This window comes from Bubalus bubalis, chromosome 17 (assembly GCF_019923935.1).
Source record: "Bubalus bubalis isolate 160015118507 breed Murrah chromosome 17, NDDB_SH_1, whole genome shotgun sequence".
NCBI lineage: Eukaryota > Metazoa > Chordata > Mammalia > Artiodactyla > Bovidae > Bubalus > Bubalus bubalis.
Window position 1 is genome coordinate 32521560 of NC_059173.1, and position 16463 is coordinate 32538022.

At 42.1% G+C, this 16463-nt stretch overlaps 1 protein-coding gene across 1 annotated transcript in view; it reads right to left on the reverse strand.

The window, feature by feature from the left end:
• Window positions 1-16463, reverse strand: part of C17H4orf45 (chromosome 17 C4orf45 homolog) — a 113043-nt gene that overhangs the window by 54166 nt on the left and 42414 nt on the right. The window contains exon 2 of the mRNA XM_044930382.2: window positions 6745-6977. Coding sequence (XP_044786317.2) covers window positions 6745-6977 — 233 coding nt within the window. The remainder of the gene's footprint in view (window positions 1-6744; window positions 6978-16463) is intronic.

Here is a 16463-nt window from a genome sequence, read left to right on the forward strand (position 1 = left end):
ACCAGCTTGAACATCTGGACGTTCACGGTTCACATATTGCTGAAGCCTGGCTTGGAGAATTTTGAGGATTACTTTACTAGCGTTGTGAGATGAGTGCAATTGTGCAGTAGTTTGAACATTCTTGTGTCTCTATTAATCCCAAACTCCTAATTTATCCCTCCCTCCATCCCCTCTCCCTTTAGTGACCATAAATTTGCTTTCTATGTCTATGAGTCTGTTTCTGTTTCATAAATAAGTCAATTCCTGTCATACTTTAGATTCCACTGTTTGTTTTTTTTTTTTTTTAATGGATCTGGTCAGCCAAATTATATGTGCTTGTTTATACAAGAATATGGAGACCAGGACTTCTCTGGTAGTCCAGTGGTTAAGAATCCACCTTCCAATTGCAGGTTCAGTTCCTTGTTGGGGAACTAAGATCCCACATGCCTCAGTGCAACTAAACCCATGCAGTACAACTAGAGAATCAATATCATATGATAAGTTTCTTTCTCCATCTGACTTACTTCACTTAGTCTGACAATCTCTAGGTCCTTCCATGTTATTGTAAGTGGCACTACTTCGTTCCTTCTTATGGCTGAGTAATAATCTGTTGTATGTATGTACCACATCTTCTTTATCCATCCATCTGTTGAACATTTCCATTGTTTTCATATCTTGGCTATTGTAAGCAGTCCCACAATGAACACTGGGGTGCATGGATCTGTTTGAATTATGTTTTTGTCTGGATGTATGAACAGGAGTGGGATTGCTGAGTCTGTTTTCAGTTTTTTGAGGAAACTCCATACTGTTCTCCACAGTGGGTACAACAACTTCAGTTCAGTTCAGTTGATCAGTCGTGTCCGACTCTTTGCAACCCCATGAATTGCAGCACGCCAGGCCTTCCTGTCCATCACCAACTCCCGGAGTTCACTGAGACTCAAGTCCATCGAGTCAGTGATGCCATCCAGCCATCTCATCCTCTGTCGTCCCCTTCTCCTCCTGCCCCCAATCCCTCCCAGCATCAGAGTCTTTTCCAATGAGTCAACTCTTCACATGAGGTGGCCAAAGTACTGGAGTTTCTGCTTTAGCATCAATCCTTCCAAAGAACACCCAGGGCTGATCTCCTTTAGAATAGAATCTCTAAATAAATTCATGGTGAGAAAAATGTTTCATAAAGAAACCAACCTTGGATCAATTTATTGAACAGCTATCAAGAAGTCTGTTCCCATGTCCATCAAACTCAGAGAAGCCCTCTGAGTTCAATCAGGAACTTGGGTCAAACAGGAGGCAGAAGTTTCAAAGCCTCAAAAAAATTGTCTTTATTATATCACACTGTATCCCATATACATATATTACTGATGCATCCCCATGGTTCTGTTTATTACCTTCTACACATCATTCAAGGTGTGATACTGTATGATATATTGGCTGTAATACCTGTTATGACTAATTGATTTAGTATGGTCATTGGGATTATATCTAAGAAGAGTGAGTCCTCAAGTCCAGTATCACATTGTTTCTGTGGGAAAGCCAAGTGTCTTAAATTATCTAGCCATGAGGTCAGATGCAGGAGCAGAAAACGGACATGACAAGACCTGGATTAATGATGTGCCCACCTATGAACCACTTAGAGAAGCTCCTCAGTTTGAAACCAAAGATTTCCATAGTCTCCATATATTTTTTAAAATATTTATGTATGTACTTGTGTATTTATTTATTTTTGGCTGCTCTGGGTCTTTGTTGTGGTGCATAGGCTTCTCTCTAGTTGTGCTGCAAGTGTTCAGTTGCACCAAGGCAGGTGAAATCTTAGTTCCCCAACCAGGGATTGAACCTGCATCTCCTGGAATTGGAACGCAGATTCTTAACCACTGGACTACCAGGGAAGTCCTGGCCTCCATATATTGTTGTATAAACAACACATATAGTTTGGCAGAGACCAGATCCATTAAAAAAACAAAAATGTAGTGCTCTTAAATCTATGAAAATAACAAAAGCAGTGATCTTCACTGGTTTATTACACATGTATCATCATTGCATTTTGGCCCCCCACCAGAGTAGGAAATAGCTAAACACATGAAGACCCAGAAGAGAGACCTGATGTGATTTTTACTGACCTCTGAAAATGTGGGGAAATATTTCAGGTGTCACTCAACCTGGAAGTTATCTTTCTATCCAAATCCAGATGACCTACAACCCCTTTCCAGTGCCTCCAAAGAGGAAAGACCATGACCGGGCAGGAAGCAGCTGCCCCAGGCATGTCACCAAGTCTACTGCGGGTGCCCAAGCTTTCTTAGCAGCCGGTCTTACAGGAACCTGGAGCAGTGAATTAGGAAGAGCAGCTGTTCAGGCTATAAAAACCCACTAGATGAAAATTTGTGATTAAAATCCAGGTTCTGAGCTACTGCAGTGGGAGCCACTGAAGAGTCTCTGCAATCAGAAACAAAGTGCCACCTTAGTGGGACTCTTACAGATGCAGAGGGTGGGGGATGGGATCGAAGACCACCAAGGACAGGCAGCCAGAGAGGGAACAGGGCATGGATGGAGACGCTGCCCTGTGTTACATCGCGTGAAGGAATGGTCCAGCTCCTAGGCGAGGAGACTTGAATTCACGGCACAGGCACTCACATTTTACTTGTGATTAGGGACTCGTTTCTAGGTGTAGAGGATGAGTGTGTGTGTATCAGCTCAAATGTCACTTTCTTCTCATTGATTGGAAGAGGCTGCCTGGAGACTTACGAGGATAAGGAGTCCGAATCGGGGGCTGTCCTGATGTAGGGAAAGTGGGGAATGGAGCCAGGCCCTGGGTGTGGGGTTGGGCAGGGGGTTGAGGGGGAATGAACAAACTTGGTGACAAATCCTAGGCCTTAACTGGTAGGTAAATCATATGTGGTTCTTGACCTGTGCTGCTACTGCTGTGAAGTCACTTCAGTCGTGTCCAACTCTGTGACACCCCATAGACGGCAGCCCACCAGGCTCCCCCATCCCTAGGATTCTCCAGGCAAGAACACTGGAGTGGGTTGCCATTTCCTTCTCCAATGCATGAAAGTGAAGTCGCTCAGTCATGTCCGACTCTTCACGACCCCATGGACTGCAGCCTACCAGGCTCCTTCATCCATGGGATTCTCCAGGCAAGAGTACAGTATATACAGTCATTCTCAGTGCATCCTTTTGTTCTTATGATAAAGATTTAAGTCCAAGGACTCCTTTAACCCTGGTTGTCCAGTGGTTAAGACTCCATGCTTCCAATGCAGGGGTTATGGGTTCGATCCCTTATCAGGGAAATAGATCCCACATGTCACAGAGTACAGCCACCCCCCCCCCCCAAAATAAATCAAACTTAAGACAGATACATCTTTGAAAACATTTACTGTCAAATGCTGGGGCACAGGACAAGCCATCACAGCCTGTGCCAAACAAGGCCAGCTTTCACATGAGCCCTGGGTGGGGAGAGCTCTGTCTGGTTCACACACAGTCCCACCAGGTTATGAGAACCACACAACCATGCAGGGCTGAGAATTAGAACTGTCTGTGACAGTCCATCCAAAGAAACAGAATAAATCCCTCCCTGGAAGGCTAAGTCGAGCCTGATGTGGGTCTTGGATTCACAGCCCCACGCATTCAAGACAGAGACAACTCGAGGGCTGTGCACAAAAGCTGGGCATCACCTGAGAAAAGCCACAAGGCCACCCAAGTTCTGGACTCTTCAAATCAGCTGCCTTGCTCTTGGTGCATTCTCTTCTCACTCTTCTCACTTTAGATATTGAACCAAGCTTCTGATCTTCGTCTTCATTGCCTGAGTGGAACAGGGTGCAATTTAGGAACCTGAGCCCTCTTTCTGTGTCACTGGCACTGCTGCTGCTGCTGCTAAGTCGCTTCAGTCCTGTCCAACTCTGTGTGACCCCAGAGACGGCAACCCACAAAGCTCTTCTGTCCCTGGGGTTCTCCAGGCAAGAACACTGGAGTGGGTCGCCATTTCCTTCTCCAATGCATGAAAGTGAAAAGTGAAAGTGAAGTCACTCAGTCGTGCCCGACTCTTAGCGACCCCATGGACTGCAGCCCACCAGGCTCCTCTATCCATGGGATTTTCCAGGCAAGAGGACTGGCACTGGGTGACATTAAATACAAAACCACAGTCCTGACTACTGACATCGGGTGTTAGCCTCTTGCCGGGCACTGCGCTGAGTGTGGTCCTCGTGTCCTTTATAACTTACAACAGAACAAGAATGATACCTAGAGAGTCTTTTTTTTTTTTCCAGAAAAAAAGTTGAGATTTTTATTGTAATTACATGGAAATTATTTATCTGATAAATTTATGATATAGAATTTTTATGATTCAGTCCTTATGATATTGAATCTTTCAATTCACAAACACAATATATCTCTCCACTTATTTACATCTTGTTTCAATAGTTTTATCATTTTTCTCCATGTGTAGAACACCTTTCTTTTTATTGACATATAGTTGATTTACAAGGTTGTACCAGAACATCTTTTTTTAAGATCTATTCCTACATACTTTATATTTGCTGATGATATTGTAAGTAGTATCCTGTTTTGCTGCATTTTCTGTTTGTTTCTGGTATATAAAAATAAAATTGATTTTTACGCCTGGATTTTGTGTCCTGTTGACTACCAAATTCACTTATACTTTGAGGTATTCTAGGTAGACAAACATATTAGCAAATAATGATAGTTTTACTTCTTCTATTTCAATCTTTACACATTTTATACTTTTTTTTCCTTACTGCCATGGTTAAGACCTCCAGGACAAAGCTAAATGAAAAAAAAATCAGGATTTGGGTCATCCATGTCTTGTTCCTGGTCTTAAAGAGAAATGCTTTCACTGTTTTATCAAGTATCACTATTGTAATCACCTTTTTTGTAGATAATCTATATCAGATTAGGAAATTCCCTTTTATTCCTAACTTAAGCTAAAGTGTTTTCATTTTTGGGGTTTAGTATATAAGTAGGAAAACATTATGTTGGGAAGTTAAGAAGCATACCAGACCTAGAGCCTTGCTGTGTGGCAGACACTGTGCCCAGCAGTTGGCAGATATTTCTTCATGACAGCCCAGTAAGGCAAATGCTCAGGTTCATGATGAAGAGACACAGCGCTCTTGAGGAACTCGCCCAAGATCTCTCACAGCTAGGAGGTGGCAGGGTGGGGTAGGAATTCAAGTGGTCTCAGGAAGTGGACACCTAAACACCACCATGGAGCAGAGGAGGCTCGGAGACCCAGGGAGGTGAACTCAGAGCCCAGGATCACAGAGCTGAACCTGACCTCAGGCAGGAGTGGAACCCACGCTGTCTGATCCCAAAGCCTGAGCTCCCAGCTGCTCTCAGGTACTGAGGAAGGTTGGTCCAGAAAAAGGCTTTAACTTTGTTAACCATTCTGTATAACACTATGGGCTTCCCAGGTGGCTCAGTGGTGAAGAATCTGCCTGCTAAAGCAGGAGATGCAGGTTTGATCCCTGGGTTGGGAAGATGCCCTGGAAGAGGAAATGGCAACCCAATCCAGTATTCTTGCCTGGATAATTCTATGCACAGAGAAGCCTGGAGGGCCACAGTTCATGGGGTCGTAGGGTCAGCCACGACTGAGCACGCATGCACATAAGATTGTACTAACTGCCTCAGGAATTAAGGCAATTGAGACATATTCAATTTGTTGCTGCGTCATTGATACATATTCAATTTCCAGGCAAAGGCCTGCCTGGGAAAAAGTCTGAATCCTCAGATTTTGCTTCTAAAATAACCTGTGCTCTCTGTTTCAGAGGAGACTGGCTGTGCTCATGCCTGCATCCACATCACCGAAGGGAGGTAAGGCAGGCTTTTTCAGAGCCCTCCTGCTACCTGCCCTGGATGGCCTGACTTAGAGGCACGATCCGGGTTTTGAATCTCTGGGGCTGGTTTCTAGGTTTGTGGATGACGTCCAGCACAGACTGCTGCTTCACCACCACCCACTCACCGAGCCGCTCAAGAGCGGGGGAATGTGTGTGAATGTCACCGAATAGATGGGAATCTGGATGCATGCCAAAGCCAAGTGCAAATGCTTTTGGATTCCCTCCGGCTTCCTTCTCTTCACACCCCTCCTCTCATGTATTCAAGGGACTTAAAGAGGGTGATGGCAGCCAAGTACTTTTATCCACACAGTCATTTTTCTGCACAAACTCCCAATCCCATTGCTTCTCAAGGACAAGTCCAGGACACAAGGTTTCTTATGGAAGCAAACTCAGAAAGCATTTAAATCAGAAAACGGTAGGGAGGGCAAGTGAAGGCTGTTATCATTTACTGTACTGATGGTGAAACAGAAGCCCTACAAATATAATGATTTTTTTCCGATTCCTAGATCAATACATTTGATGTGAAAAAGTTTAATGTGAAGAAGTCTTGGAGACATATTTAATATTATGGATACCAAAGAGCTGTCACTTAGAGGTTTTTTTGCTCTTGTTTTTTGATGGTTCCTGGTGTTTATTTGAAAGCAAGTCTTTTTTTGAAAATCTGACATACAGATTTTTCAATACATGATGGAGCATTTTACTAGTAACAGTCCTTATGACATTATACCCAAGGCTAGAAATCACAGTGAGAGACTTAAAACTTTTTCGGCTTACTTGATTTTGACTGTATTGTTATCTGCTTCAATTAATTTTAATAATCAATTAGTTGTAAAATTAGTCTGGAAAAAATAAACTGACTATTCATTGGGAGAAAAAAAAAAAAGCAAACAATGTTTGAGGAGGAGCATAAATTTAAAAGCAATACCTTGATGTGAAAGCCAGTCTGAAGCCTTGTTTTGTTGATAAAATCATACTCTGGTATTCCCCAGCCAATTTCACCAACATACTCAGGTTTATATTTAGCTGGCAAGCTTCTGTTCGAGGCAGGCCTCCATAAATATCTGAGATCTCCAGTTTTCTCTAATGCAGGATGCTTTTCTCCTATGTAGGCAGTGTGCTGAGCAACTTGAGGGAGGTGATCCTTTACATAAGCTGGGCCTTAAAACAGAAAGAAAAAAAAAAAACCTAAAAACCTCTGCACTTTATTCTGAGATGCTTTGGTTATTCTAAAAGGTGGAGATAATTCTAGCTAATGATTTTGTGCATTCACGAATGATTGCCTGCACTCACTATGTTCTAGGTGCTGCCATAAGCGTTTTAGATATGTTAATTCAGTTGCTCCTTATAATAACCAAATGAAGTATGGGGTATTATTTTCCCCAGTTTATAATTGGAGAAAACGAGGCCCAGAAAGTTTAGTTACTTGTCCAGAGTCATAGCTAACAAGCCCTTCACTCCTTGACAGGCTGTCTCACAGACTGGGCTCTTAATCACCCCACTACACGGCTTTCTTTATAAACAATTTAATACAAACATGTTTTATTTTATTTTATTTTATTGAAATAGTTGATTCACAGTATTGTGTTATTTTTTTCTACACAGCATGACCTTGGTGTTTATCTATCCTCTACATAAAATAGTTTGTCTGCTAATCCCAAACCCCCAGTCCATCCTTCCCTGCTTTGCCAAGTCCAGCCTGGCAACAATAGATCTGTTCTCTAGTCTGTGAGTTTGTTTCTATCTCATAGATGATGTCATTTGTATCATTTTTTATTCCATATATAAGCCATTATATATAATATTTGTCATTCTCTGACTTACTTCACTTAGTATGATAATCTCTAGGTCCACCCATATTGCAAATGGAATAATTTCATTTTTTGTGGCTGAGTAATATTCCACTGTCTGTTTCCATGTCTTGGCTGTTGTGAATAGCTGACACATTCTATACACTAAAACTTCTCACTTATACCACATTTTAAGGATGTAGGTCTTTAGACATTAGAATGTTTTATCTAGAGAGATAAAATCCTGAAATGAAGATTAGAAAATTCCCCAAATGTATTAGAAGCCATGGGAAGATGGAGAAAATTGTCAGATTAAGAGGCCCAAAGGCAGGGGCATTAAATAAATATTGGTATTTTAAATGAAAGACAATGAACAAAAAGGAATCAATGAATTATGGAAGTGGGCAAAACAAACAAACATAAGAGGAGATCTGGAAAAAGATCACTTACATACAACTGGTGTTGAAAGTTGATGATATAAATGTGTAAAGTGAAGCCAGAAAGGGTCTGATTAGGACAGACAATGAACTGTGGCCCAGGAAGGATCTCAGAAGACCCAGAAGCAAAGTGGCTGAAGCACTGTCTGGGCAGATTGGAGACACAAAAAGGAGCATCACTCCTCTTACTCAAGGGAAGCCCAGACTTTGGAGACAGAGGTTTTGCTATGGTCATGGTGTCACTTGGTGCCTTCTGGCCCCAGGGCCCCTCTGGTTTTGTCTTAGGTCATTGAGCTGAGGTTTTCAGAGAGTACAAGTAGTCGGGAGTTTGACTAAGTGCTCTGATGGAGAGGTCAGTATGGTAACAAATCTGTGCCTAGAAAAATCCTCCAAGCTTTCCAAGGAAACTGAAAATGAGAGAAGTGGGACTTCCCTAGGGGCACATAAGAATCTGCCTGCCGTTGCAGGGGACATGGGTTTGATCCCTGGTCCAGGAAGATCACACATAACATTGAACAACTAAGCCAGTGCATCACAACAACTGAGCCCGTAAACCGCAGCAAGAGAAACCACTGCAATGAGCATCCCCACTCACCGCAACTAGAGAAAGCCCATGCTCAGCAATGAAGACCCAGTGCAGTCAAAAATAAATACATCAAAATAAATACCTGGATGCTGGGAAAGATTGAAGGTGGGAGGAGAAGGGGATGATAGAAGATGAGATGGGTGGATGGCATCACTGACTCAATGGACATGAGTTTGAGTAGGCTCTGGGAGTTGGTGATGGACAGGGAAGCCTGGCCTGCTGCAGTCCATGGGGTCGCAAAGAGTCGGACACGACTGAGCGACTGAACTGAACTGAACTGAATTAATTTAAAAAATTAAAAAAAAGAAAACATGAGAAATGGCTCTCCAGACACAAGACCCAGGCAGATGATTCCCCAGCTTCCTAATCACTGTGCCCCCTGGGATGCCTGCGTGTTGACTGGCTCGTTTCCTGTGATGAATCCATTATGACTGCAGGTTCTCACTCAGGCAAAAGGACTCTGTATAGGGTGACTGAGCATTAAAAACTGTTTTCTCTCCCAAGTTAACCAGTGCTGAGGGCTTGCTTACAAAGCTCCTGCCATAAACACAAATTTACAATCTCCTCCAAACAGGATGAAATTGTGACTGTTTTAGTCTTGCTGAAATTTCAGGGTATGCTTAGACTGGTGTTTTCCCAAGTGTGAAGGTGAAAGTGTTAGTTACTCAGTAGTTTTGAACTGTGGTGTTGGAGAAGACTCTTGAGAGTCCCTTGGACTGCAAGGAGATCCAGTCAATCCATTCTAAAGGAGATCAGTCCTGGGTGTTCTTTGGAAGGAATGATGCTAAAGCTGAAACTCCAGTATTTTGGCCACCTCATGCGAAGAGTTGACTCATTGGAAAAGACTCTGATGCTGGGAGGGATTGGGGGCAGGAGGAAAAGCGGACGACAGAGGATGAGATGGCTGGATGGCATCACTGACTCAATGGATGTGAGTTTGCGTGAACTTCGGGAGTTGGTGATGGACAGGGAGGCCTGGCGTGCTGCACTTCATGGGGTCTCAAAGAGTTGGACACGACTGAGCGACTGAACTATACTGAATTGAACTGAGTGTGTGACCACTTGCAAGCTCATGGACTGTAGCCTACCAGGCTCCTTTGCCCCTGGGATTTCCCGGGCAAGAACACTGGATTGGTTTGCATTTCCTTCTCCAGGGGATCTTCTGGACCCAGAGATCAAACCCGGGTCCCCTGCATTGTAGGCGGATTCTTTATCATGTGAGCCACTAGGGTAGACCGGTGTTTTCCCAAATGTTCCCCTAATGCTGCTCCCATGAGTGATATGACAATGCCTGGGTGGGGGCGGGGGTGCTCCACCATCAGGTACATTTGGGACAATGTCCATTTGCCTTTGAGAAATTCCCAGCCTCCAAAAAGCATTTTAAAAGTTCTGAGAAATCCTGCACTAAATGAACCTGTTTGCAATTACATAACCCAGCTTTTACCAAACCGATTTAAACGTGTATCTTATTTTCCACTGGGTCACCTGTACACGTCCTGCAGGTACCAGCAGTGTTGGGGAAATAATGATCCTCTTTGTAATGTTTCAGTTGCTGTTGAAATTTTGTCGTCCCCTCATGCCACTGCCAATGTGAGAGCAGATGTCTATCTGTAGTTACTCCTCCTCACTCAGTGGACCGCAATACATTTTTTAAAAGAACACTTTCTTGACAACTGAGTCTAAACACTTCATTTTAGACAGAATCGTGGAAAGTGCATGTGCTTTGCAAGTCAAGCGTGGGGAGAGGGGCTCCCCAGAGAATCAAGCTTCTCTTTGGCTTTTCAATCGAGCCATTGGACTTTCCTGACCCCCGCCCCCAACCCACCCCCACCCATCTCCTGTGTGCTTTGGAAATAGCGTGATACAGTGTGCGTGGTACAGGAACTTCTGGGACAATTCTCCCAGGCTGTGGAGCTGACACAGGCAGCCACCTTCACAGCAGAGCCAGCTGGTACCACCATCCTCCATGGGCCAGATTCACAGCCATCCCCTGGAGCCAGCCCAGTGCTCACATAATCAAAAGATCCACCGTCACTGCCCAGCCAGCAATGCAGACATGGGGTTACCCTGATGGGCAGCTCCATAGGTGTCTGGCTTTGTGTGACTCATTATTCTGACCCTCATCCTCCAGATCCAAGTCTCTCTGCTGGATCCAATTCCCTGCCTAAAAGCCAAACCCCCAATTCCTGTCCAATCCACAGTCTCTTTATTTTTCTTTTAACAACTAAGATGTCTGTTCTACCACTGTTGCTATACCCCTTAGGGAGTTCCTATTTGTTTATCATCCTATGGGAAGTTTTTTTGGATCGTTCATTCTCTCCCCAAAACTCCACCCCTCGTTTGCCAATCATGAAGTTGTCAGCTCCTGGGTTAATAAAATCGTCATGTGCCCATCTGTTTTGGAGGTCTCGTTCACACCTGAAGACCAGCTCCAGTGGATGACCTGCAGCTGTAATGTTTGAACAGAGCTGCCCAGCATTGATCCTCTGCCCAGAGGCTCACATCATGATGTGGGAAGGAGATGTACTTCCTTTCACACCTGGGCCAACTTCATGGGTTCTTATTTCTTCATCTTCCTGCCCTGGAGAAACTGATCTCAAGGGCAGAGGGTAGATCCTTTCTCCCCTGTACATGCCCAACATGACCTGCTCGTTAGTGTCTGAAATTCTAAAGTTACAGTTGAGGATGTAGTTTACAAGCTAAACTACTGTAGGGTCAAATCCTGACTTTGTCTTATGCTGGCTTTGTGACTCAGAGAATGTTATTCAGCCTCTGAATTTAGACTCATCTATAAAATGAGAAAAAATACACACACTCCAGTGTTTACAATAGCCAGGATAAGGAAAACTAGATGTCCATTGACAGATGAATGGAAAAAAAAGATGTGGTACAAATATACAATGGAATACTACTTAGCCATTAAACGGAATGAAACTGCCATTTGCAACAACGTGAATAAACCAAGAGATTATCATACTAACTGGAGAAAGTAGAAAAAGACAAATATCATATGATATTACTTATAGTTGTCATCCAATTTAAAAATGATACAAATGAATTTATTTACAAAACAGAAATAGACTCACAGACACAGAAGAAAAAAAAAAACATGGTTACCAAAGGAAAAAAGGGGGAGGAGGGATAAATTGAGTTTGGGATTGACATATACACACCACTATATATAAAATAGATAATCAATAGAGACCTAATGTATAGCACAGGGAACTATGTTCAATATCTTTCAATAACCTATAATGGAAAAGAACCTGAAAATAATATATATATATATATATATATATGAATCATTATCTTGTACACATGAAGTAACAGCATTAAAAATTAATTTTAATTTTTAAAAATGATTAAAAAAAAGAATAGTGATGCCTGTGTGATGGCCTTGTTGGAGGGAGAGGAGATAATTTTATTGAAAGAAGTGCTTATCTGATGATCTGACACATAATATACATCAACATGACTATTTATGTCTCTTCCTCTTTCTTGTTTGTTCGTTTCTCATTTTAATTTGATGCTTTGTCTTACCTGTTATATTTTTTAAAGTATATTTTAGGAACTTTCACTAATAATTTATTTCTTATTGTGAATAAACTTCAAAGCCTTTCCTGAGAGCTCTTCTAGTTCAGGGGTTGACAAACTTTTCCCACAAAGGGCCAGAGAGGAAATATTTTTCACTTTGTGTTTGGGGCATACAGCCTCTGTCTCAACTCCATGGACACCATATAAACAAACGGGCATGGCTGGGTTCCAATAAAATTTTATTTATAGACATTGCAATTTTAATTTCATGTAATTTTCACATCTTACAAGCTGTTATTCTTCTTTTGCTTCCCCACTGCCCACCCCCCCCCCCAACCATTTGAAAAAAATAAAGAACATTCTTTGCTCGCAGGTGGCAGGAAAAATTTGACCCAGACGCCATAGTCTATCAATCTCTGAAGATGAGGGACAGGAAGGAAGCAGATGCCATGGAGGATGGAAAGAGCCCAGATCAGAAAATCTGATGGCTTTCCACCAAGTGTCACCTGCTGCCAACCTGAAAAGGCCCTGGCTGTGGCATGTGTCAGCAGAGAAAGAAAGTTCCATCCTGAGGCAGGTGTTTCTTTCTGATTTCTCTCCTGCATTTGCAGTGTTTCCGTTAATTAATGAAGTAACTCCTTTATTCACTTGTTCTCTCAGTGACTTATACATTCATTCATTCAACAAGTAATTATTGAACTATATATACCAGGCACTGTTCCCAGTGTTATGCAAAGAGCAGCAAACAAAGCCAAGACCTGCCTTCAAGGAGCTTCTATTCTCACTGAGAGGCAGGAGATATTAACCATCCTTCAGCATCTCTCATCTGGCTTATATCCTTCTAACTAGTCTCAGCTCTCATGTCTCCTAACAAACATGAAATGGTTTTTCTCCGGGGCCTATATCTTTTTTCATCCAGATTTCTTAGGATGGCTGACTAGTGTCTTCGTAAACTGGAGTCTTACTGTCCTTCACCTATTCTCATGATCAGAACTCATCTTTTAAGGCTTACTGTGAGTGCTACCTTTTCTGGAAAACATCTCTAATCCTGCCAAGTCCAAATTAGACACTCAGCATGCTGCCTTCACAGTAGTTTCTTTTGATTTCATCTTTTAAAATACTGTATTAATTGGATGTGCTCTATTTGGAAGCTCCTAGAGGGTAAAGGTTTTTATTTATCTTTGTAAATACTTAAAAACTTTTTAATTGAAATAGATTTGACATAAATCCTGTATACATTTAAGGTGTACAACATGTTGAGTTGATACATTTATATATTCTAATATGATCACCACTGTAGTGATAATCAGCACATCTATCATTTCCTTTTAGTGGCTGGACTAAACTAATTAAAACTAGTCTGTTAGCAATTTTGATAATACCATATTGTTGTCCATATTCACTATGCTGTACATTAGATCTCTAGGGTTATTTGCTATTCTTTGAGTTTGTACCTCTTTTTTTAGAGTTTGTCTCTTTAAACAATATCTGTTTTATTGCACCAATTCCCAGCCCCTGGTAACCACAATTTTACTCTTCAAGTGTGTGACTTTTTTAGATTCTACATATTAGTGATATTATATAGCATTTTTCGTTCTCTACTTATTTCACTAAGTATAATACCCACCAGGTGGCAAATGGCAAATGTCCTCTTTCTCATGCATATAATATTTATTTATTATTTATTTTATTTTTATATGCATATATTTATTTATTTATTAAATGCATGTAATCTCTATAAAAGTCTTAATGACCAACACAGTTCTTGGAACATGTAGGTCTTCAAGAAACATGTGTTGGATGCTGAAGAGAATTGTTTATTGAATAAAGGAATTAAAGAATTCCATCAAAGGGCTTCCCTGGTGGCTCAATGGTAAAGAATCTGCCTGCCAATCCAAGAAACACAGGTTTGATCCCTGGTCCAGGAAGATCCCACATGCCGCAGAGAAACTAAGCCCAACTTCTGAGCCTGTGCCCTCAAGCCCGGGAACTGTAACTACTGAGCTCACCCAGCACAAGTACTGAAGCTCACACAACCCAGAGCTTGTGCTCCACAAGAGAAGCCAGCACAGTGAGAAACCCGTGCACTGCAACTAAAGAGTAGCCCCCACTCTCCGAAACAAGAGAAAGCCCACGCAAAGCAATGACGACCCAGAATCAAAAATAAATAAATTATATTAAAAAAAAAGAATTCCAGCATAAGATGGCCAGTATATAAAGTCATACTGAGGGAAAAGCAAGCGATTCTCTAATTTTCAGAACTCCCTTAGACCCTGGACTTCATGATACAACAGTTTAGGGTGAGGTCAGAGAAAGAATTGCTTTTCACAACACTTATTCTGAATAGCTGGAGGCATAGAGAAGGGTGGATGCTCACAGGAATATCACTTTATCCCATAATATGGCCTCAAGAGGCTAATTCTCCACCTCAGTGACCAAAACGAAACACACCAAGGAAATAAGTCAAAAGGTACTGAGTGGAACATGGAACTGTTTTAATACATGTATTTGAAAATATGTTGACAATATGGGCATAAACAGGCCATTGCAAATGCACCATGAAGAACAGCAGGACTTGGGGGAATCACACCAAGACAGAGGTCAGAGGGCAAGATGCGAAATACTAAACTCTAAGGGACACCTGTCACACACAGGCACATGGGGAAAGGAGAAGAGGCAATAATAGAGATTAATTGTTGTAACTGCTAACGTACACAGGATTCTCCATTTCCAACTATTAGCACAGGATGGACTCATGGACTAGAACATTTTAAAACCATATTTCAATCAAATTCATGCAATTATTCGATAGATCTAAACAGAGTGAACTGAAAGACTCAATTTGTCAATATATATTTGGAAGATGGGAGAAGGCAATGGCACCCCACTCCAGTACTCTTGCCTGGAAAATCCCATGGATGGAGGAGCCTGGTGGGCTGCAGTCCATGGGGTCGCTAAGAGTCGGACACGACTGAGCGACTTCACTTTTACTTTTCACTTTCATGCACTGGAGAAGGAAATGGCAACCCACTCCAGTGTCCTTGCCTGGAGAATCCCAGGGACGGGGGAGCCTAGTGGGGAAGACTCCGAGCTTACCTCCTTCCATGGGCACACCAAAATTACAACTATTTAAACACCAACTGTTGATGCAAAAATCCAGAAGACAAGCAGAAAAGATCATCTACAACTAGATATATAAAGAAGGAATCATAATCAGATGTACACAAGGGAAGGAGACCCAGTATCCCCAGGGGCGTGATCAATAGATAGGAGAATAGTGCTGAACGGACTGGGATAGCATACAGTCTAAAGAGACCACGTTCTCCTTCAGAAAGCATTGCCTGCTCTCAGGACAGATTTTATTATTCCCTGAAACTGTAAAGTACAGCTTGATCCATGTTTCATGTGTGAGCTCAGGCTTCTCAGCTGTTTTAGGAACTTCCTATCTCTCTGCTCATCAAGTGGCCCCAAGTTAGTTCCCTTAGAGACTCCATCTGTCTTCTATTTGCTTTGAAACTTCCACAGCATTCTAGGCAGTGCGGTGCACTAAGCGAAAGTTTGGTAATGTTTGTTAAAGAATAGCTACTTTATCATGAACTTGCTGATGTAATCTAAAAGTATATAATTCCGTGTTTTTCCCGGTGAGCACAGAAAGAAGGTAAGAGCAAAACTTCTGTAAACATCTCGGGGCTTTCACTTAGAAAATAAAACAGACACACTCATCTTGACAAAACTGCAACCAGATGATTCTCCACATTTATCTCGTGTGAAGAGAAAATCTAAGTAGACAATAAATAGGTTTTATTTTGTTTGGTTTTGACTTGGAATTTTCTCATATAAATGTGCACAAAATGGTCGATTTATGATAAGGAACTCTTTGCCATTCATGAAGACAACCTCAAGATGTTCCCATGAGAAAAGATATTAACAAGACATACGTATTTAGAACTAATTTTAAAGACCCACCGGAAAACTGCACTGCAAGTAATAGGAAATTCATTGCAAATGAATTAAACAATAAGGGAAATTATTGTGTCATATACTAAGATCTTCTGAGGTTTAAAGAATCCAGACTTGCTTAACGCTGTAGCCCAGGATTGTTTTCAGAAGAACAGGCTTTACCTAGATCTGTGCTCTGCAATCCCCAGGGGACCAGGCTGCCTTCGGGCAAGCTCCCCTTGAGGCTCCAGGGAAGCTGTCACCGCTGCAGGTATCACATGCAGGTAGCGTAATACCCAAGGCAGTGGAGAAGCCCTTCCTCGAAAACCCAGCTGAATTATTCTCTCATTTTATTGATGGG